Here is a 23,117-nt window from a genome sequence, read left to right as displayed (position 1 = left end):
AGGGTGGACAGTCTCTCAGTTCGTGTTGGTCAGCAGATCTCTGCGTAACAGGAGTTGCCAAGGCTTGTTGTACAGCAGGAGAATGAGCTCCACTATCCACAGCTTGCCTTGCCACCAAGGGGCTACCACGTTACTTGTATGCGGAGTAAAGGTAGCCCAGCATGGGCACAGGTGCGCCGGTAGAGGCCTTGATCGGTAAACCTTGGGCCGAGCTAGCAGGCTCCATGGCTCCCAAAAAAAKCCAGGTAATTCGAGAACAAAGTGAAACGTAACTACCATTCGCCAGTTGGGGTGGTAGGCTAGCGAGTTAGCACAGTGCTGGCCGGAGAAGCTAATCCTTTAACAATGTGAGCGCAGCTAGTGTTCGCCACTAGTAGCATGGCTAGCCAATTGGAAGCTAGCGCTATGTTGGTCTTGCGATGAACAAAAGTGTGCTTCTCGACCGATAAGCAGTGACGCTAGGATGGTCGGTCTGGTCAACATCGGTAGTGGGTTGAACTGAACTAGAGAGCGAACTAGTAATTCTACCCTTCCAGGTAGAAGAGCTAGTCAGTAGGAGAGCTGGCCTTGCAGCTAAGCTAGCCATGTCTCCTTAGTTACCTTKGAAGCGAAAACTTTAATTTTGCATTTGAGTAATTTAGTCTCAATAGCAACCCTCGACTTACAGGAGCAATTAGGGTTAAGTGCCTTGCTCAAGGTCACCGAGGTCACCCAACACAGAAGACCTATAACCTGCGTAACCTCACCGTCAAACCTGTGAATAGGAAAACAGACCAAGTGGTGCAGAGGAGAGCTAAGTAGAACTCCTCTGTGTGGAAGAGAGGTGAGAATGATCAGAGAAGGGAGGGGCTCCTTCATTCGCCACTCGACCTGTCAGTCTCCGACAGACGTTTACGATTGGTCCCTCGAGCTACTTAGGAAATTCTGGTGAATCCCACAGATGTCGAAATGAATAATTGAAAGAGACTATCTTGAGATACATGCACACATAACTAAAACTATTTTGGTAAGAGTTTCATGTCAGTGGAAAAAGGTTTTGCATCTCAGGTTAGGATGAATCCCTTAACAACACGACGGTCCTCTATCCTGCAGGCGAATGACCAAAGTGCATCTCTAGTGGCCTCATGGGTGGAATGGGATTTTCATAATTAAGAAACATTCTGGGTTTTTTATGCAGAAAATCTGGTGTTTCTATGTCAAGCGGTTCTGTTATATTTCAGTCTTCTGTGATGTATATAAAGTGTAATATTGGGATGCAAACTAAACATTTGATACATTTCAACTCCATATCTGACATGGTACAGGTGTCTTCTTTCTTTAGGCCCAGAACCATGTGTGTCAGATGGATACTTTTGTTTCAAAGTAGATTTGTTTAAGACTACCCAGAATCCCTCTGTGTGACCCTGATTTAGCCCACTGCAGTAAAAGGTTAAAGACACTTGGCCCGTAGTCGTTCTGATCTGGGATCAGTTTTGTATTTTAAAATCAAGTTCCTGTATTCTGAGGGAGCCGTCAGTCATGTCAGTTTAGTTCCTGTATTCTGAGGGAGCTGTCAGTCATGTCAGTTTAGTTCCTTATGCGGGCGTCACCATTCAGTTATTCGCAGGAGCCGTCAGTCATGTCAGTTTAGTTCCTGTATTCAGAGGGAGCCGTCAGTCATGTCAGTTTAGTTCCTGTATTCAGAGGGAGCTGTCAGTCATGTCAGTTTAGTATTCCTGTATTCAGAGGGAGCTGTCAGTCATGTCAGTTTAGTTCCTGCATTTTGAGGGAGCCGTCAGTCATGTCAGTTTAGTTCCTGTATTCTGAGGGAGCCGTCAGTCATGTCAGTTTAGTTCCTGTATTCGCAGGGAGCTGTCCAGTCATGTCAGTTTTAGTTCCTGTATTCGCAGGGAGCTGTCAGTCATGTCAGTTTAGTTCCTGTATTCTGAGGGAGCTGTCAGTCATGTCAGTTTAGTTTGCTTCTGAGGGAGCGTCTATGTCATTTTAGTTCTATTAGGGAGCTGTCAGTCATGTCAGTTTAGTTCCTGTATTCTGAGGAGCTGTCAGTATGTCAGTTAGTTCCTGTATTCCAGGGAGCGTCAGTCATGTCAGTTTAGTTCCTGTATTGAGGGAGCGTCAGTCATGTCAGTTTAGTTCCTTTTCTGAGGAGCCGTCAGTCATGTCAGTTTAGTTCCTGTATCTCGGAGGGAGCCGTCAGTCATGTCAGTTTAGTTCCTTATTCAGAGGAGCCCGTCAGTTCATGTCGTTTAGTTCCTGATTTTGAGGGAGCCGTCCTCATGTAGTTAGTTCCTGTATTCTGAGGGAGCCGTCAGTCATGTCAGTTTAGTTCCTGTATTCGGAGGGAACCGTCAGTCATGTCAGTTAGTTCCTGTATTCAGAGGGAGCTGTCAGTCATGTCAGTTTAGTTCCTGTATTCGAGGGAGCGTCAGTCATTGTCATTTAGTTCCTGTATTCTGAGGAGCTTCAGTCATGTCAGTTTAGTTCCTGTATTCTGAGGAGCAGTCAGTCATGGTCAGTTTAGTTCCTGTATTCACGAGGGAGCTGTCAGTCATGTCAGTTAGTTCCTGTATTCTGAGGGAGCTGTCAGTCATGTCAGTTTAGTTCCTGTATTCTGAGGAGCTGTCAGTCATGTCAGTTTAGTTCTTATTTCTGAGGGAGCTGTCAGTCATGTCAGTTTAGTCCTGTATTCAGAGGGAGCTGTCAGTCATGTCAGTTTAGTTCCTGTTTCTGAGGGAGCTGTCAGTCATGTCAGTTTAAGTTCCTGTATTCTGAGGGAGCTGTCAGTCATGTCAGTTTAGTTCTGTATTCAGAGGGAGCTGTCAGTCATGTCAGTTTAGTTCCTGTATTCGCAGGGAGCTGTCAGTCATGTCAGTTATGTTCCTGTATTCTGAGGGAGCTGTCAGTCATGTCAGTTTAGTTCCTGTATTCTGAGGAGCGTCAGTCATGTCAGTTTGTCCTGTATTCTGAGGGAGCGTCAGTCATGTCAGTTTAGTTCCTGTATTCTGAGGGAGAGCCGTCAGTCATGTCCGTTTTAGTCCTGTATTCTGAGGAGCCGTCAGTCTGTCAGTTTAGTTCCTGTTTCTGAGGAGCCGTCAGTCATGTAGTTTTAGTCTGTATTCTGAGGGAGCCGTCAGTCATGTCAGTTTAGTTCCTGTATTCTGAGGGAGCTGTCAGTCATGTCAGTTTAGTTCCTGTATTCGCAGGGAGCTGTCAGTCATGTCAGTTTAGTTCCTGTATTCTGAGGGAGCCGTCAGTTCATGTCAGTTTAGTTCCTGTTATTTTGCAGGGAGCGTCAGTCATGTCAGTTTAGTTCCTGTATTCTGAGGGAGCTGTCAGTCATGTCAGTTTAGTTCCTGTATTCTGAGGGAGCCGTCAGTCATGTCAGTTTTTGTTCCTGTATTCGCAGGGAGCTGTCAGTCATGTCAGTTTAGTTCCTGTATTCTGAGGGAGCTGTCAGTCATGTCAGTTTAGTTCCTGTATTCAGAGGAGCGTCAGTCATGTCAGTTTAGTTCCTGTATTCAGAGGGAGCGTCAGTCATGTCAGTTTAGTTCCTGTATTCAGAGGGAGCTGTCAGTCATGTCAGTTTTAGTTCCTGTATTCAGAGGGAGCCGTCAGTCATGTCAGTTTAGTTCCTGTATTCTGAGGGAGCGTCAGTCATGTCAGTTTAGTTCCTGTATTCTGAGGGAGCCGTCAGTCATGTCAGTTTAGTTCCTGTATTCGCAGGGAGCTGTCAGTCATGTAAGTTTAGTTCCTGTATTCAGAGGGAGCCGTCAGTCATGTCAGTTTAGTTCCTGTATTTGAGGGAGCTGTTAGTCATGTCAGTTTAGTTCCTGTATTCTGAGGGAGCTGTCAGTCATGTCAGTTTAGTTCCTGTATTCTGAGGGAGCCGTCAGTCATGTCAGTTTAGTTCCTGTATTCGCAGGGAGCTGTCAGTCATGTAAGTTTAGTTCCTGTTATCAGAGGGAGCCGTCAGTCATGTCAGTTTGTTCCTGTATTCTGAGGGAGCTGTCAGTCATGTCAGTTTAGTTCCTGTATTCTGAGGGAGCCGTCAGTCATGTCAGTTTAGTTCCTGTATTCGCAGGAGCTGTCAGTCATGTCAGTTTAGTCCTGTATTCAGAGGGAGCCGTCAGTCATGTCAGTTTAGTTCCTGTATTCTGAGGAGCTGTCAGTCATGTCAGTTTAGTTCCTGTATTCTGAGGAGCCGTCAGTCATGTCATCTAGGCCCCACCTGATTCAACTCATCAACAGCTGAATGATAAGCAGATGAGTTGAATCAGGTGTGCTTGGAGCCGGGCTACAACGATGTGTGACGTTAGAGCTACTCAAGGAATGTGTGAATCACTTGTCTTTGTCTTCCTGTGCTCCAGCTTTGTCCTCTAGTCCACTCTGGCTCTCAGGGCCTGGCTGCTGGGAGATGAAGCTGATCCAATGTTGCAGATCCTCAGGGTATCGGGACACTCCACCTGACACACAGAAGAAGACTGATGATATCCCATGCATCAAAGCCCCCTCTCCACTCCCTCTCATCCCTCCCCCCTCTGTTCCACTCCCTCCTCATCCCTCCTCTCCTCTATTAATCTCATCTCTTCCCTTCCTCTCATGCCCCCCCTCCTCTCCACACCCTCCTTCCTCCTCTCATCCATTCCTTCTCTACCTTCCTCTTGCAGAGCAGCTGTGGATGCTCTCAGGGTTGCTACGGAGAACGTTCTGTCTGCATAGCATCACCGCGGAGATGAACCCGTCGCCCTGGGAGACAAAACCGCTGCTCCACGAAGAACTTGTCGTCCCATGCCACGATGCGAGTGCGCAAGTCAATGCTTCCCCGAAGGCCAGCGAGCGTCGGTAGCAATAGTGAGCCCCCACCACCATGGTGGCCTTCAGGGTCCGTAGGGCCTTAAAGATCCCGTTTCGCATGTAATAGTGGAACTGGAGGAGGATAGGGAACCAGTACAGACATTACCTGATGCCTTACATTTACATTTAAGTCATTTAGCAGACGCTCTTATCCAGAGCGACTTACAAATTGGTGCATTCACCTTATGATATCCAGTGGAACAACCACTTTACAATAGTGCATCTAACTCTTTTAAGGGGGGGGGGGGGGGGGTTAGAAGGATTACTTTATCCTATCCTAGGTATTCCTTAAAGAGGTGGGTTTCAGGTGTCTCCGGAAGGTGGTGATTGACTCCGCTGACCTGGCCTTAGTCATCTGAGTGATTCTCACCCAAACCAGTTTTAAAATGTCTGTAGCAAATTGAGTTACAAAACCATGATGCATCTGCAAAAATCAACTGTCATTCTGAGAACTAAGATTCTGAGAACTAAGATGTCTAGGTGTAGGGGAAGTGTCATTTAAATACATTTTCCAGTTAATTTTTGTTTTTAAATTTTTCACCAAATTCTCATTTCCCGAAATGTATCCGGATTCAAAAGGAGCTATTTTATACAATTTGACTTTACAAAAAACCTACTTACTTGAATACAACACAAAATATGTTGCTTTAGTTTGTCCATAAATCATAAAAATGGTATACTAGGATAAGTTGACATTAAAATACGTTTATTTTACCCACCCAGGATGCATCATCTACAGCAGGGGATCTTAAACTATTTCAGCTCCAGACCCGAGACATTGACCGTCTCCGTGACAAATGAGACATTGACCGTCCTCCCGTGACCCAAATGAGACATGACCGTCCTCCCGTGACCCAAATGAGACATCGACCGTCCTCCCGTGACCCAAATGAGACATTGACCGTCCTCCCGTGACCCAAATGAGACATCGACCGTCCTCCTGACCAAATGAGACATTGACCGTCCTCCCGTGACCCAAATGAGACATCGACCGTCCTCCCGTACCCAAATGAGACATTGCCGTCCTCCGTGAATCAATGAGACATTGACCGTCCTCCATGAACCCAAAGAAGAAAGTGTGTGATTCTAGATGTATTCTCAGGACTCACCTGCCAGGGTCACTCTGGGAAACCTGGTCTAGAGTAGTCCCTCAGGTCAAGTTAACCTTTCCGAATGAGGAGCTTATTCTCAAAACACCCCCTTTAACTCACTTGGCCATCTCATTACCGAAATGGTAAAAAAAGCTAAATTGGGAAAAAGCCAGAGAACTATTACCTTACCAACATGAGGCATGAATGGAAAAAGCCAGAAGAACTATTACCTTACCAAATGGAGGCTATGAATGGGAAAAAGCCAGAGAACTATTACCTTACCAACATGGAGGCATGAATGGGGAAAAAGCCAGAGAACTATTACCTTACCAACATGGAGGCATGAATGGGCTTCAGTGATGTGGTCAACTGTTTACTGATTTCCTATTGGCAGGTCTCCTTTTATTTTGACTGAATGAGCCTCATTAAAAGAAACACACATTTTGCATTACCACGTCCTTTTTAGGTCCGTTTCGGTAATGAGACCATTGATTTCAGTAATGAAAATAAGCTAATTCTAATGTATAGTCAATCGGTATGCAGTGCTAGTAACTTTATGTATTTACTAAGACCACGTCTTAAAACATACTGGATAGATTTCTTTATATAAAACTACAGTTATTTGATTAAGTAGGGTTTGTCAAAAAATATGGCATGTAATAAACAGTTATTTTACTTTAAGTCACAATTGTCAGTTTGTGTTTCAGCAAAGAGCAGTGTTACCACTGAAAGGAGGATATCCCTCATTTTCAATCTTACCTAAACTGTTGTTAATAATATCCTAAGGCAGTTTTTGGTCCGTATCTCACCTATTTTGAAACGTATAGATATAGTGTGTCATGCCGTTTGCCCATAGGATCCCATTCAATCCAGAAATATCTAAAATACCTTAAAATACCAAATATCCGCATCCTAACTCACCAATATTAACTGTAAACACCAAGGAAAGATATATATTTTATTAAAAATAAAAACACAGAAATATCTTATTTACATAAGTATTCAGACCCTTTGCTTTGAGACTCTAAATTGAGCTCAGGTGCATCCTGTTTCCATTGATCATCCTTGAGATGTTTCTACAACTTGATTGGAGTCCATCTGTGGTAAATTCAATTGATTGGACATGATTTGGAAAGGCACAAACCTGTCTATATAAGGTCCCACAGTTGACAGTACATGTCAGAATAAAAAACCAAGCCATGAGGTTGAAGGAATTGTCCGTAGAGCTCCGAGACATGATTGAGTCGAGACACAGATCTGGGGAAGGGTATCAAAACATTTCTGCAGCATTGAAGGTCTAAGAACACAGTGGCCTCCATCATTCTTAAATGGAAGAAGTTTGGAACCACCAAGACTCTTCCTAGAGCTGGCGGACCAGCCAAACTGAGCTCCAGAGTTCCTCTGTGGAGATGGGAGAARCTTCCAGAAGAACAACCATCTCTGCAGCACTTCACCAATCAGGCCTTTATGGTAAAGTGGCCAGACGGAAGCCACTCCTCAGTAAAAAGCACATGACGGCCCGCTTGGAGTTTACCAAGAGTGACATAAAGGACTCTCAGACCTTGAGAAACAAGATTCTCTGGTCTGATGAAACCAAGACTTAACGCTTTGGCCTGAATGCCAAGCGTCACGTCTGGAAGACACCTAGCACCATCCCTACAGTGAAGCATGGTGGTGGCAGCATCATGCTGTGGGGATGTTTTTCAGCGGCAGGGACTGGGAAACTAGTCAGGATCGAGGGAAAGATGAACGGAGTAAAGTACAGAGATCTCCTTGATGAAAACCTGCCCTAGAGCGCTCAGGACCTCAGACTGGGGTGAAGGTTCACCTTCCAACAGGACAACAACCCTAAGCACACAGACAAGACAACGCAGCAGTGGCTTTGGGACAAGTCTCTGAATGTCCTTGAGTGGCCCAGCCAGAGCCCGAACTTGAACCCGATCGAACATCTCTGGAGAGACCTGAAAATAGCTGTGCAGCGACGCTCCCCATTCAACCTGACAGAGCTTGAGAGGATCTGCAGAGAAGAATTGGAGAAACTCCCCAAATACAGGTGTGCCAAGCTTGTAGCGTCATACCCAGTAAGACTTGAGGCTGTAATCGCTGCCAAAGGTGCTTCAACAAAGTACTGAATACTTATGTAAATGTGATATTTCCGTTTTTTTTWWATTATACATTTGCAAAAATGTCTAAAAACCTGTTTTTGCTTTGCCATTATGGGCTATTGTGTGTAGATTGATGAGGGAAAATAACAATTTAATCAATTTTAGAATAAGGCTGTAACGTACTTATTTTTTTTTTAAGTCAAGGGGTCAAAACACTTTCCGAATGCACTGTATAGTCAATCCTGCAAAAATGTCTATAAACCTGTTTTAACTTTGTCATTATGGGGTATTGTGTGTAAATTGATGAGGAAAACAATTAKTTGAATCCATTATAGAATAAGGCTGTAACGTAACAAAATGTGAAAAAAAGTCAAGGGGTCTGAATACGTTCTGTATATATACAGTACCAGTCAAAAGTTTGGACACATCTACTCATTCAAGGGTTTTTCTTTATTGTTAATATTTTCTACATTGTAGAATAATAGTGAAGACATCAAAACTATGAAATAACACATATGGAATCATGTAGTAACCAAAAAAGTGTAAAACAAATTAAAATATATGTTATTCTTCCAAGTAGCCACCCTTTGCCTTGATGACAGCTTTAAACACTTTTGGCATTCTCTCAACCAGCATCACGAGGTAGTCACCTGGAATGCATTTCAATTAACAGGTGTGCCTTGTTAAAAGTTAATTTGTGGAATTTCTTTCCTTCTTAATGTGTTTGAGCCAATCAGATGTGTTGTGACAAGGTTGGTGGTGTTATACAGAAGATAGCCCTCTCTGGTAAAATACCAAGTTCATATTATGGCAAGAACAGCTCAAATAAGCAAAGAGACACGACAGTCCATCATTACTTTTAAGACATGAAGGTCAGTCAATTGGAACATTTCAAGAACTTTTTAAGTTTCTTCAAGTGCCGTCACAAAAACCACGAAGCGCTATGATGAAACTGGCTTTCATGAGGACCACCACAGGAAAGGAAGACCCAGAGTTACCTCTGCTGCAGAGGATAAGTTCATTACAGTTAACTGCACTTCAGATTTCAGACCAAATAAATGCTTCACAGAGTTCAAGAAACAGACATCTCTCAACATCAACTGTTCAGAGGAGACTGTGTGAATCAGGCCTTCATGGTCAAATTACTACAAAGAAACCACTACTATTCATGTTTATTTATTTCACATTTATTTACCAGGTAGGCCAGTTGAGAACAAGTTCTCATTTACAACTTGCGACCTGGCCAAGATAAAGCAAAGCAGTGCGACAAAAACAACAACACAGAGTTACACGGAATAAACAAACATACAGTCAATAACATTGTAGAAAAATCTATATACAGCATGTGCAAATGGAGTAAGGAGGAAAGGCAATAAATAGYCCAATAGTAACAAAGTAATTACAATTTAGCAAATGAACACCGGAATGATAGATGTGCAGATGATGTCCAAGTAGAAATACTGGGGTGCAAAAGAGCAGCAAAATAAATAAAAACAATATGGGGATGAGGTAGGTAGATTGGATGGGCTATTTACAGATGGGCTGTGTACAGCTGCAGCGATAGATAAGCTGCTCAGATAGCTGATGTTTAAAGTTAGTGAAGGAAATATAAGTCTTCAACTTCAGCGATTTTTGCAATTCGTTCCAGTCATTGGCAGCAAAGAACTGGAAGGAAAGGCGGCCAAAGGAGGTGTTGGCTTTAGGGATGACCAGTGAGCTGAGATAAGGCGGAGCTTTACCTAGCAAAGACTTATAGATGACCTGGAGCCAGTGGGTCTGGCGACGAATATGTAGCAAGGGCCAGCCGACGAGAGCATACAGAGTGGTGGGTGGTATAAGGGGCTTTGGTGACAAAAAGGATGTCACTGTGATAGACTGCATCCAGTTTGCTGAGTAGAGTGTTGGAGGCCATTTTGTAAATGACATTGCCGAAGTCGAGGATCGGTGGGATAGTCCGTTTTACACGGGTATGTTTGGCAGCATGAGTGAAAGAGGCATTGTTGCGAAATAGGAAGCCAATTCTAGATTTAATTTTGGATTGGAGATGCTTAATGTGATTCTGGAAGGAGAGTTTACAGTCTAGCCAGAAACCTAGGTATTTGTGGTTATCCACATATTCTAAGTCAGAACCGTCCAGAGTAGTGATGCTGGACGGGTGGGAGGGTGCTGGTAGCGGTCGGTTGAAGAGCATGCACTTAGTTTTACTTGCAGTTAAGAGCAGTTGTAGGCCACGGAAGGAGTGTTGTATGGCATTGAAGCTTGTTTGGAGGTTTGTTAACACAGTGTCCAAAGAAGTCCAGATGTATACAGAATGGTGTCGTCTGCGTAGAGGTGGATCAGAGAATCACCAGCAGCAAGAGCGACATCATTGATATATACAGAGAAAAGAGTCGGCCTGAGAATTGAACCCTGTGGCACCCCCATAGAGACTGCCAGAGGTCCGGACAACAGGCCCTCCGATTTGACACACTGAACTCTGTCTGAGAAGTAGTTGGTGAACCAGGCGAGGCAGTCATTTGAGAAACCAAGGCTGTTGAGTCTGCCGATAAGAAAGCGGCGATTGACAGAGTTGAAAGCCTTGGCCAGGTCGATGAAGCCGGCTGCACAGTACTGTCTTTTATCGATGGCGGTTATGATATCGTTTAGTAAGTTGAGCAAAACTGAGGTGCACCTGTGACCAGCTCGGAAACCGGATTGCACAGCGGAGAAGGTACGGTGGGATTCGAAATGGTCAGTGATCTGTTTGTTGACTTAGCTTTCGAAGACTTTAGAAAGGCAGGGCAGGATYGATATAGGTCTGTAACAGTGGGTCTAAAGTGTCTCCCCCTTTGAAGAGGGGGATGACCATGGCAGCTTTCCAATCTTTAGAAATCTCGGCTGATACAAAAGGGGTCGAATAGGCTAGTTATATGGGGTTGCAACAATGGCGGCGGATAATTTTAGAAAGAGAGGGTCCAGATACTAAAGGACACCAATAAGAAGAAGAGACTTGCTTGGGCCAAGAAACACGGGCAATGGACATTAGATCGGTGGAAATCTGTCCTTTGGTCTGATGAGTCCAAATTTGAGATTTCTGGTTCCAACCGCCGTGTCTTTGTGAGACGCAGAGTAGGTGAACGGATGATCTACGCATGTGTGGTTCTCACCGTGAAGCATGGAGGAGGAGGTGTGATGGTGCTTTGCTGGTGACACAGTCAGTGATTTATTTGGGATTCAAGGCACACTAAATCAGCATGGCTACTACAGCATTCTGCAGCAATACGCCATCCCATCTGGTTTGGGTTTAGTGGGACAATCATTTGTTTTTCAACAGGACAATGATCCAACACACCTCCAGGCTGTTTAAGGGCTATTTGAGCAAAAAGGAGTGAGTGCTGCATCAGATGACCCAGCCTCCACAATCACCAGACCTCAACCCAGTTGAGATGGTTTTGGATGAGCTGGACCACAGAGTGAAGGAAAAGCAGCCAACAAGTGCTCAGCATATGTGGGAACTCCTTCAAGACTGTTTGGAAAAGCATTCCTTATGACGCTGGTTGAGAGAATGCCAAGAGTGTGTAAAGCTGTCATCAAGGCAAAGGGTGGCTACTTTGAAGAATAAAACATATTTTAATTTGTTTAACACTTTTTTTTGTTACTACATGATTCCATATGTGTTATTTCATAGTTTTGATGTCTTCAATATTATTCTACAATGTAGAAAATAGTAAAAATATAGAAAAACCCTTGAATGAGTAGGTGTGTCCAAACTGTCGACTGGTAATGTGCCTTTCACCGCTCTCTCTATAAAACATACAAAACACTTAAATATATGTTTTTAAAGTAAAGTATCACAGTAAAACAGGCCTATGTGAGTGTGTTCGTCTAACCTGGCGAAGTCACACTCCCGCAGGTATCTGGCGTTATTCATGTGACCCATATAGTCCAGGTCATGAGGTAGGACCCTCCCAGCAACACTCTGCTCTGCCAGGACGTCCCAGACCGGGGGTTGGAACCAGGCCTGCACCACCACCACCACACCCCGCAGGAAGTACCACACATCCAGACAGGAGAAGAGCAGCAGCAGGCCCCCGAGAGCACACAGCAACATCTCTCTGGAGGAGAGAGAGAGAGAGGGATCGAGGAGAGCGACAAAGGGTTTGAATTTCCAGGGTGAACAGAAGAGAAGTCACAGATAAAGTCAACAAAAAAATCTAGCTGGTTTATGACAAGTTGCAACAGGGAGACACCACCAGCACGGAAACAGAGAAAATACACTAACTGGCTTTTTTGAGACAGGCCCTTATATCCTAATCAGACAGTACAGAATGTTCTGTAAACACCAGCCAGGCCCTCTATATCCTAATCAGACAGTACCAAATGTTCTGTAAACACCAGCCAGGCCCTATATATCCTAATCAGACAGTACCAAATGTTCTGTAAACACCAGCCAGGCCCATATATCCTAATCAGACAGTACCAAATGTTCTGTAAACACCAGCCAGGCCCTATATATCCTAATCAGACAGTACCAAATGTTCTGTAAACACCAGCCAGGCTCTATATCCTAATCAGACAGTACCAAATGTTTCTGTAAAACCAGCCAGGCCCTCTATATCCTAATCAGACAGTACCAAATGTTCTGTAAACACCAGCCAGGCCCTCTATATCCTAATCAGACAGTACCAAATGTTCTGTAAACACCAGCCAAGCCCTCTATATCCTAATCAGACAGTACCAAATGTTCTGTAAACACCACCCAGGCCTCTATATCCTAATCAGACAGTACCAAATGTTCTGTAAACACCAGCCAGGCCCTCTATATCCTAATCAGACAGTACCAAATGTTTGTAAACACCAGCCAGGCCCTCTATATCCTAATCAGACAGTACCAAATGTTCTGTAAACACCAGCCAGGCCCTCTATATCCTAATCAGACAGTACCAAATGTTCTGTAAACACCAGCCAGGCCCTATATATCCTAATCAGACAGTACCAAATGTTCTGTAAACATTGAGCATTGGGGTGAAACAACGATAAAATTCTAGTGACCATCGGCACCTTAAGTGTCAGAAACAGAACACTGGAAATTGTACGGAAACTCCAAATATGCGAAACATTGTGTTGATCGCTCTAAACTAAATATGAACTTTAGTGATGTTAGATTTTAAATAGTGAAATAGAAGGAGAGAGAGAGGGGAGAGACAGACAGGTGTTACACTAGACCAGTTCTGGAGTATCTCTATCTCACATGTCAGGTTTCACTTTAGGGCAGGAAAGACAAGGCCTCTGGTTTCACTGGTCTTGTTATAATGGCACTTCATGAAATGAACAATATATTTCTTAGTACGATTGTTTCTGCATTTCCTTCTGAATGCAGCTAGATGGTTGAAGAGCTTCCAGACACACTACCCTGTAAAAGTAGATAGCTAGCCAGAATCCGACGAGACGTTCATTACATCACGATCAGAAACGGCGTGGCGCGAGATATAGCAGGGAAAACGTACCTCAATCCAGGGATGGTAGTGTACTCCTAATTATCCTAACTAAACAAATMGAGTTTTTCTTTTAAGATAATTAGGAGTACACTACCATCTCCCATCCCTGGATTGTGGCACGTTTTCTGCGCCATATCTCACGAGGTCACTCACGACTCCAACACCATCAACAGTGGTAGGCCTGATCACCAATGAAGACGAGACAGCCTATAGGGAGATGGTCAGAGACCTGGCAGTGTGGTGCCAGGAAAACACCATTTCCCTCAACGTCAGCAAGTCAAAAGGAGCTTATCGTAGACTACAGGAAACGGAAGGCCGAACACGCCCCCATTCACATCGACGGGGATGTAGTGGAGCGGGTCGAGAGCTTCCAGTTCCTTGGTGTCCACATCGCTAAGGAGCTAGCCTCAGGAGTCTGTAAAGATTTGGCATGGGCCGTAAGATTCCCAAGAAGTTCCGTTCTGTGAGCTTGTGTGGCCTACCACTTTGCYGCTGAGCCATTGTTACTCCAAGACATTTCCACTTCACAATCTCAGTTGACCCGGGGGCAGCTCTAGCAGGGCATAAATTTGACAAACTGACTTGTTGCAAAGGTGGTATCCTATGACGGTGCCATGTTGAAAGTCACTGAGCTCTTCAGTACGGGCCATTCTACTGCCAATGTTTGTCCCAGGAGATTGCATGGTGGTGTGCTTGATTTTAGCTGATCTGATTGTAGCTGAAATGGCCGAACCCACTAAGTTGAAGGGGTGTCCTCATACTGCTGTATATATAGTCTATGAAGGGGTGTCCTCATACTGCTGTATATATAGTGTATGAAGGGGTGTCCTCATACTGCTGTATATATAGTGGATCATACCAGATCGATACTGAGGGTGACAGCTTCTCATACCAGATCAATACTGAGGGTGACAGCTTCTCATACCAGGTCAATACTGAGGGTGACAGCATCTTCATACCAGATCGATACTGAGGGTGACAGCTTCTCATACCAGATCAATACTGAGGGGTGGCAGCATCTCCATACCAGGTAATCTTATTTGGTTTAATGTGTCAGCATGTATTTATCTTGAATCGCATCACAATATCTGCGTATGATTCCAAATCCGCCATCTGAGAAATATATTTCTCATTCCGCTAAGGATCTCTGTCTACCAGCAGGAAAACGAATTTCTTAATTTGATCCTCGTTGGCTTCCGTAGGTATGGGTGTCATGGCAACTAATTCAACAAATGCTTGCCTCCATGACCTAAATGGAGAGAGATTTGAGATGACTGGTGAGGAGCTGCAGGAGCCGGTCGTGGCAAATTAATAATTTAAGAGCTTAAACTGTACATTTGGTCACATGTAGAAGTGAGGCCGTCTTTATATCACCAAATTTGCAGGTAGAGTCGTGAATTTTTTTATTTAGCACTGTTGAACAAATACAGTGACATGTTGTATTTGCACTGTGTGAACAAATACAGTAAAATGTTGTATTTGCACTGTTGAACAAATACAGTGAAATGTTGTATTTGCACTGTTGAACAAATACAGTGAAATGTTGTATTTGCACTGTTGAACAAATACAGTAAAATGTTGTATTTGCACTGTTGAACAAATACAGTAAAATGTTGTATTTGCACTGTTGAACAAATACAGTGAAATGTTGTATTTGCACTGTTGAACAAATACATAAAATGTTGTATTTGCACTGTTGAACATAATCAGTAAAATGTTGTATTTGCACTGTTGAACAAATACAGTAAATGTTGTATTTGCACTGTTGAACAAATACAGTAAAATGTTGTATTTGCACTGTTGAACAAATACAGTAAAATGTTGTATTTGCACTGTTGAACAAATACAGTAAAAAAATGTGTATTTGCACTGTTGAACAAATACAGTAAAATGTTGTATTTGCACTGTTGAACAAATACAGTAAAATGTTGTATTTGACTGTTGAACAATACATGAAATGTTGTATTTGTACTGTTGAAACAGTGCAATTGGAAAGTATCCCGATTTTCCCCACATTGTTACGTTACAGCCTTATTCTAAAATCGATTTGTTTTCTCCCCCTCAATCTACAAACAATATCCCATAATGTTAAAGCTAAAACAGGTTTAGACATATTGGCTAATTTATTAAAAATAAAACACTGAAATATCACATCTACATAAGTATTCAGACCCTTTACTCAGTACTTTGTTGAAGCACCTTTGGCAGCGATTACAGCATTGAGTCTTTTTGGTTATGATGCTACAAGCTTGGCACARCTGTATTTGGGGAGTTTCTCCAATTCTTCTCTGCAGATCCTCTCAAGCTCTGTCAGGTTGGATGGGGAGCGTCGCTGCACAGCTATATTCAGGTCTCTCCAGAGATGTTTGATCAGGTTCAAGTCCGGGCTCTGGCTGGACCACTGAAGGACATTCAGAGACTTGTACTGAAGCCACTCCTGCGTTGTCTTGTCTGTGTGCTTAGAGTCGATGTCCTGTTGGAAGGTGAACCTTCGCCCTAGTCTGAGGTACTGAGCACTCTGGAGCAGGTTTTCATCAAGGATCTTTCTGTACTTTGCTCAGTTCATCTCTGTCTCGATCCTGACTAGTCTCCCAGTCCCTGCCGCTGAAAAACATCTCCACAGCATGATGCTGCCACCACCACCATGCTTCACCGTAGGGATGGTGCCAGGTTTCCTCCAGGCATGACGCTTGGCATTCAGGCCAAAGAGTTCAATCTTGGTTTCATCAGACCAGAGAATCTTGTTTCTCATGGTCTGAGTCTTTAGGTGCCTTTTGGCAAACTCCAAGCGGGCTGTCATGTGCCTTTTACTGAGGAGTGGTTTCTGTCTGGCCACTCTACAATAAAGGCCTGATTGGTGGAGTGCTGCAGAGATGGTTGTCCTTCTGGAAGGTTCTCCCATCTCCACAAAGGAACTCTAGAGCTCTGTCAGAGTAACCATCGGGTTCTTGGTTAACTTGGTCAAGGCCCTTCTACCCCGATTGCTCAGTTTGGTCGGTTCAGCCAGCTCTKGGAAGAGTCTTAGTGGTTCCAAACGTATTCCATTTAAGAATGATGGAGGCCACTGTGTTCTTGGGGACCMTCAWTGCTGCAGAAACGTTTTGGTACCCTTCCCCAGATCTGTGCCTTGACATAATCCTGTCTCGGAGCTCAGCAGACAATTCATTTMACCTCATGGCTTGGTTTTGGCTCTGACATGCACTGTCAARTGTGGGACCTTATATAGACAGGTGTGTGCCTTTCCAAATCATGTCCAATCAATTGAATTTACCACGGGTGGACTGCAATCAAGTTGTAGAAACATCTCAAGGATGATCCATGAAACAGGAAGCACCTGAGCTCAATTTCGAGTTTCATAGCAAAGGGTATGAATACTTACGTAAACAAGCTATCTGTTATTTGTTTTTAATACATTTGCAAACACTTCTGAAAACCTGTTTTCACTTTGTCATTATGTGGTATTGTGTGTAGATTGCTGAGGATTTGTTTGTTTTTAATCCATTTTAAAATAAGGCTGTATCATAACAAAATGAGAAAAAAGTCAAGAGGTCTGAATACTTTCTGAAGGCACTGTATGTTACAATGTATGAAACCTACGTTTTTGCAGGGGGGTTTAAATTAAAGTGGGAAAAGAGGGGAACATGTTTTCACGGGTAGGCATGTATAGAGTGGATTATTTACATATAGAGTGCAGCCTGTGTATATAGCCAAGCTATCATTGACTAGGTACTAGTACTCCATGTATATAGCCAAGCTATCATTGACTAGGTACTGGTAACCCGTGTATATAGCCAAGCTATCATTGACTAGGTACTGGTACTCCATGTATAGAGCCAWGCTATCATTGACTAGGTACTGGTACTCCATGTCATTTGATAAATCAACAGTAGAGAGAATGTAATGACGTCTATTGAGATTAGGGCTACTCGCTAGCTAGCTAGGTCATTTGCTAAATCAACATTAGCCTGTGTTAAATCACCGGGGAYGCCAATCCAGAAGATAATGCCATATTACAACGTGTTGCGATGAATTTTCCCTCTAACACGGAACCCAAACCGGCTGCGCGCGTGCGCCATCGTGCARAAATGTATTTTGTCCCCCCCACACCAAACGCGATCACGACACACAGGTTAAAATATCAAAACAAACTCTGAAACAATTAATTGATTTTGGGACAGGTCGAAAAGCATTAAACATGTATTGCAATTTAGCTAGTTAGCTTGCACCTGCTAGCTAATTTGTCCTATTTAGCTAGCTTGCTGTTGCATGCTAATTTGTTCTGGGATATAAACATTGAGTTGTTATTTTACCTGAAATGCACAAGGTCCTCTACTCCGACAATTAATCCACACATAAAACGGCCAACCSAATCGTTTCTAGTCATCTCTCCTCCTTCCAGGCTTTTTCATCTTTGAATTTATATGATGATCGGCATCTAAACTTTCATAGGATTACCACGACGACCGGCAACAGTTCGTCTTTCAATCACCCCCGTGGGTATAACCAATGAGGAGATGGCACGTGGGTACCTGCTTCTATAAACCAATGAGGAGATGGGAGAGGCAGGACTTGCAGCGCGATCTGCATCAGAAATAGAAAGGAGTTCTATTTTAGCCCTTGGCAACGCCGACGCTCATTGGCGCGCGCGAGCAGTGTGGGTGCAATAATTGAATAACATGGATTTCTAAATTTATTTTGCGGCGCACGCGACGTGTCCGGTCTGGTCAGCATGTAAGTGGCGAGTGCGCAGGTGCGCAGCTCCCTGGTACTGCTGCACAGAGAAGCATCAGCCCACGCAGAGAAGCACGAAATTGAACTTCACTCGACTTTCTCGTTTTCCCCCTTAGTTAACACTATCAACAMTCCCCTCTACTGTGGGAATTGTGATCGAATCAAAGCAATATTAGCTACTTTCAGTGCAACACACCAAAACAAACTATGCAACAGATTTTGTTGTAGGCAGAACGCATCAGTTGGATTCTATTGCATGACAAACCCACACCACTTCAACATCTAATCACCTCCGCTTAGTCTAATAAAGTGACAACTAAAAGATACCAAAAATGATTTAGTCCAATCAAAGTAAGCTAAATATGATGTGGCTGTCCATGGTATTGATTTTTGCGCGTCTGTGTGTGCGCGTAGAAAAAAACAAAAAACACGTTGACCCTACTTGTAGAGAAACACCAATGCCATCCTCCTCTTTTCATGTTGACTAAACGGTCTATGACTCTGTCATACAGTACAACCATTCAGTTTTGTTGTCCTAAGCTACCTGTCTAAAATGCTTGCTCACTAACCTAACTTTCTTTCATGGGAAACAATTAGCCAGCTAGTTAACATTAGCCTACTACATCTAGCTACATATTGACCTTCCTTCCTCTCAGGCCAGGGGCACAATGTATGAATTAATGGTTGGATCTGAATCACTGTTATCATCATTGGCCAGTACAGAGAATTAAGTAAAACTGCAAGTACAAATCCCTGGCTGTAGCTCAAACACTTAAGACACACCCTATCTCCTCAGCCCTCAAATGAAGTGGACACTTCTAATGACGTATCGTGACGTCTGATGAGTATACACTTGCAGGGCAAGGGGCGAGAGAGGAAAGAATGATTTATAAAATGGACCACCGCCTTGCACGGAATTGAACTCGTTCATCCCGCGATGATTGTTTTCAGCCACCGGATGGTAGCTTATGGGTGCTTTATATGTGCTACAGTCAATTATGAGTGCATGTCTACTTACATTAAATATATCATTATTAATTTACACCAACGGTATGATAGCTAGCAAATGAATTAGCTAAATAACATTAGCCCGAATAGCTGGAACTTCTGAAGGAAAATGTTTTATTTCTACAATTTCCAAAAGCTAACCAAACAAAATCATAACTTTTACAAAACGTGTTTGTGCCGTCATGTGCATTAGTAGCACAATTTCGAACTTATTTTAATAAATTTTTACTTACACTAGTATGTTGACTCCATATTAACGCTTACATTTTTGGCGGACTTTTCTTAGCGGATGTACAATCGTCACGAATTGAATTATGGTGAATTTCAGGCCGCAAAGTGAACATAATTGTACACTCGCAAACTCYACTAAAAACCAGGGCTGAGGGGCCTAACTTTGCAAACTCCCCTTGCTTGGCTAATCATTTGGACCGCCCTCCAAGATGGTGACAGGGATTCCCCCAAGATGGTGACAGGGATTCCCCCAAGGGCATAAGGCGAGGGTGTGTCTTTTATGAGTTTGAACCACAGCCCCCATCTCCATCCATGGTTAATTTAGGAAGGGGCTTTTAGCTAGCTATCCAGCCAGCCACATGAGGACAAAACAACAAGATGCAACAATTCAAGTTTTAGCTTGTGATTGGTCCAAATCTAAACTGGTTTCCCTTGACATTTTTTGGGGTGTGCCGGGACCACTCACAGCAGAGCTCACTCAGTTTTGCTCAAAGCTGATTGGCTATTATTTTATATGTTTTTTTTTTATCAAGGGAGGCAAAACGCTCACTGGCTTCCCTTGCATTTAATGCTACGGGTGTCTTCAATGTCATACTCTTTCTGACCAGACAGCATCAGATAGATACACTACACATACTGAGACAGAGGGGCGTTGTTTCGTCTTTCGAATGGATGGACATTTATGAAACAGAGATTCCCGAAATTATTATATATGTTTTGTTTTTTATAACATTATTTGGCGAAGCATGTCTTTCCCTTGGCAACCACTGTAAATCATCAGCAGCGTGAACTAGAAATTCAACTTGAAATCAAACACTGAGCAAATGTAAATGAATTACTAGCTTACTAGCGTTAGCTTGTTCAATAACGTTCAAGTACAGACCAACAACGTTAGCGTGCTACCTCAGGTAATCTGCTGGCTAACTGTGGTAGCTAACACGTACAGTAGCTAGCTAAATTAGCTAGCTCAAATGTGGTGTCGGGATTGTGTTCCCCTATCTTATCATGAAGTTGTATTATATATTTCTAGACAGATGTTAACATGTACCAGAATGTTTTTAATTTTCATAATGAAAAGCCGGTAAACTTACAGCGTTTATCTGGATGTGCTGCGAAGTGGAAGAAGCTGTAAATGACTAGCTAGTAATCTACCAGCAGCACACACGATGTCGTCAGGTTGTATAGTAATGCGGAAATGTTACAAAATAAAAGCCCGCATTTCAAAACATTGTATATCTAATTCAAAATATATATTTTTTTAATCTATGGCCACTTGTGTTGTGACAATGAAATATAATTAGTATATATATATATATTTTTTTTTTGTAGTAACTTTTTTTATACCAATATGGAAATGTTGACACCGTTATGTTGAGAATAGTGGGCTGTAGAGAAGTGTTCTACCTGTCTCAGCTAAAATGGGGTGGGGAATAATCAGTAAGGTTTCTCTTATGTGTAGTTTTGGAGGGGGACTGTGTCGTACATAACCAGCAGCACTTTGTTCTACGCCCCTTCTATAGCTGCACTCAATGCATTATGGTGCAATAGGCTATCCAAATCACTGTACGGGAGGACTTGGTGGCCTGTATATTCTTTAGGTCAGGTTTTACTTTATGTGCTGGTAAAGGTCTAACTGGTGAAAACACAAGGATGCCCACTGGCCGTGTCTAACTGGTGAAAACACAAGGATGCCCACTGGCCGTGTCTAACTGGTGAAAACACAAGGATGCCCACTGGCCGTGTCTASCTGGTGAAAACACAAGGATGCCBACTGGCCGTGTCTAYCTGGTGAAAACAAAAGGATGCCCACTGGCCGTGTCTAACTGGTGAAAACACAAGGATGGCTGGAGCTTTCTCTCACTGATCTCTGAGCTGGAGATCGCCCAGCATGCTCTGCTCCACTTCACCGGTGATCTGATATATTGAACCTACATTACTGATATGATTAACAACAAATACTTCACAGCTTTTTGTTTTTACACGTTAATTTACAGTTCAAGTACATAGTTATCAATAGTTAGAATGACTAACAACAATAACAAAAATAACTAAGTGTACAGAACTACATTTCATAAATGTATTTTCATAACAATAAATACAAATCACGGTCCTGTTCTGTTTTAGTTTCATGAGGAATCACCTTCAGTCGTCACTTGGCAAATTGTGTTCTAGTGATATGTAGGTGAAAAAATCATATGAATTACATTGCATCTTTCAGTCTTACCAGACTTCCTGTATGCTTCTGGTTCCCACCATAGTGCAGCACAGCCCCCCTTCAAAACTATACATATTTGTTTAGTAGAGATCCTACTGAGTATTTCCCAGACCACTTTAGCTGAGGAAAGGTTCTGTCTACAAGCCAATAAGTATCCCTTAAACCACCTTCCTGCGTTGCAGTGAAAGGAGTGGGTGGACTCACCAGTACTCTGTCAGCACAAGAGACCCATTTAAGTTTTGCAGACTCTATTGAGTAATTCTAATAACAGTGTATTTCTTTAAATATAGCCTACCCAATAGCTTTCAACATATGAGTATTTGTGTAAACTTAAAATAAATAATACAATAACAAAATACTTCAAATTTCCCACTGTCTTTTTCAGAGGTGGTTGCAATGTTGTGATAAAACGTTGTACTGCACTGGACTGAAAAAAAAATATCGATATTCTCAAATGTAGCTTCTTTTCCACAGGGACTTTTATTTAGAAGAGGAATTTTAAAAATCCGCTATCGTGCTGTCAGCATAATATCCTGCTGCTAGGAGAACGGTAATATACGGTGTGCTTACTTTCGAACCGGTCACCCTGCCCCAAACAATGTCTTCTTCGYGTTTGCTGGCGAACTACACGCAAAATGTATATTATCGCCACCAACTGGTCGGGGGTGAAAAAAATAAACACTAAAGAAAAGTAAATTCTACTACAGGTACGAGAAAATTAACATTAATCTACACAAAACAATTTACTAAAATATATATAGTCCCACTCCTTTAGTCCTTCTAAACTTCAAATCCACTGTTCAGGCTCTGGGGCCTGTGAGGGTCGGACTGCACAAGTCAGTAATGCATGTCGTCTTTTAATCCCAGAAACAACTCAGCTGACCTTTTTCCCTCCAACTTGATCATTGCTATAAAAGCAGCAAAGGCCACGTTTTTCACTTGAAGCCTGTCTGGATCCTGCTGGTGACACGCAGGCCTCGGTCTGGATCCTGCTGGTGACACGCAGGCCTCGGTCTGGATCCTGCTGGTGACACGCAGGCCTCGGTGCATGTTGCCGTTTAAGCTCCTCCACGTGCTTGACTGGACTGAAAGAGTTCCAGTAATCATTTTCAGTGCCGGTAGAGTTGATATTTAGGTGCAGGAGCTACATCTATTCTATAAGAGGCACAGCAGCTACATCTATAAGAGGAACAGGAGCTCAAGCAATCGGACATTTGAGGTGCCGGTACTCAGCTCCGATGAACTCCTGCCCAAGTCAACCACTGGCTCCCGTTATACCACTGCCTGATTTTGGCATTCCAAGGAGTCCCGTCATGTTCTCCTCCACAGTTACTACACTTTATTCCTTTGTAATTCTCTTCTGCTATACAATCAGTGATCTTCCCCAGACATCCTACAGCTCAGC

At 43.1% G+C, this 23,117-nt stretch overlaps 1 protein-coding gene across 1 annotated transcript in view; it reads right to left on the bottom strand.

Annotated features, from left to right (window-relative positions):
• Window positions 1–3,597: 3,597 nt before the first annotated feature.
• Window positions 3,598–23,117, bottom strand: part of LOC112073949 (protein THEM6) — a 32,389-nt gene continuing 12,869 nt past the window's right edge. Inside the window, 8 exon segments of the mRNA XM_070440336.1 lie at window positions 3,598–4,451; window positions 4,454–4,463; window positions 4,655–4,677; window positions 4,680–4,758; window positions 4,760–4,815; window positions 4,818–4,926; window position 11,775; window positions 11,920–12,144. Coding sequence (XP_070296437.1) covers window positions 4,339–4,451; window positions 4,454–4,463; window positions 4,655–4,677; window positions 4,680–4,758; window positions 4,760–4,815; window positions 4,818–4,926; window position 11,775; window positions 11,920–12,140 — 612 coding nt within the window. The 5' untranslated portion in view covers window positions 12,141–12,144 and the 3' untranslated portion in view covers window positions 3,598–4,338.

The sequence above is a fragment of the Salvelinus sp. IW2-2015 genome, unplaced genomic scaffold (genome assembly GCF_002910315.2).
Source record: "Salvelinus sp. IW2-2015 unplaced genomic scaffold, ASM291031v2 Un_scaffold2432, whole genome shotgun sequence".
NCBI classification, from domain to species: Eukaryota; Metazoa; Chordata; class Actinopteri; order Salmoniformes; family Salmonidae; genus Salvelinus; species Salvelinus sp. IW2-2015.
Note: the sequence above shows the minus strand (reverse complement) of the source record. Positions and strands in the feature narration are given on the sequence as shown.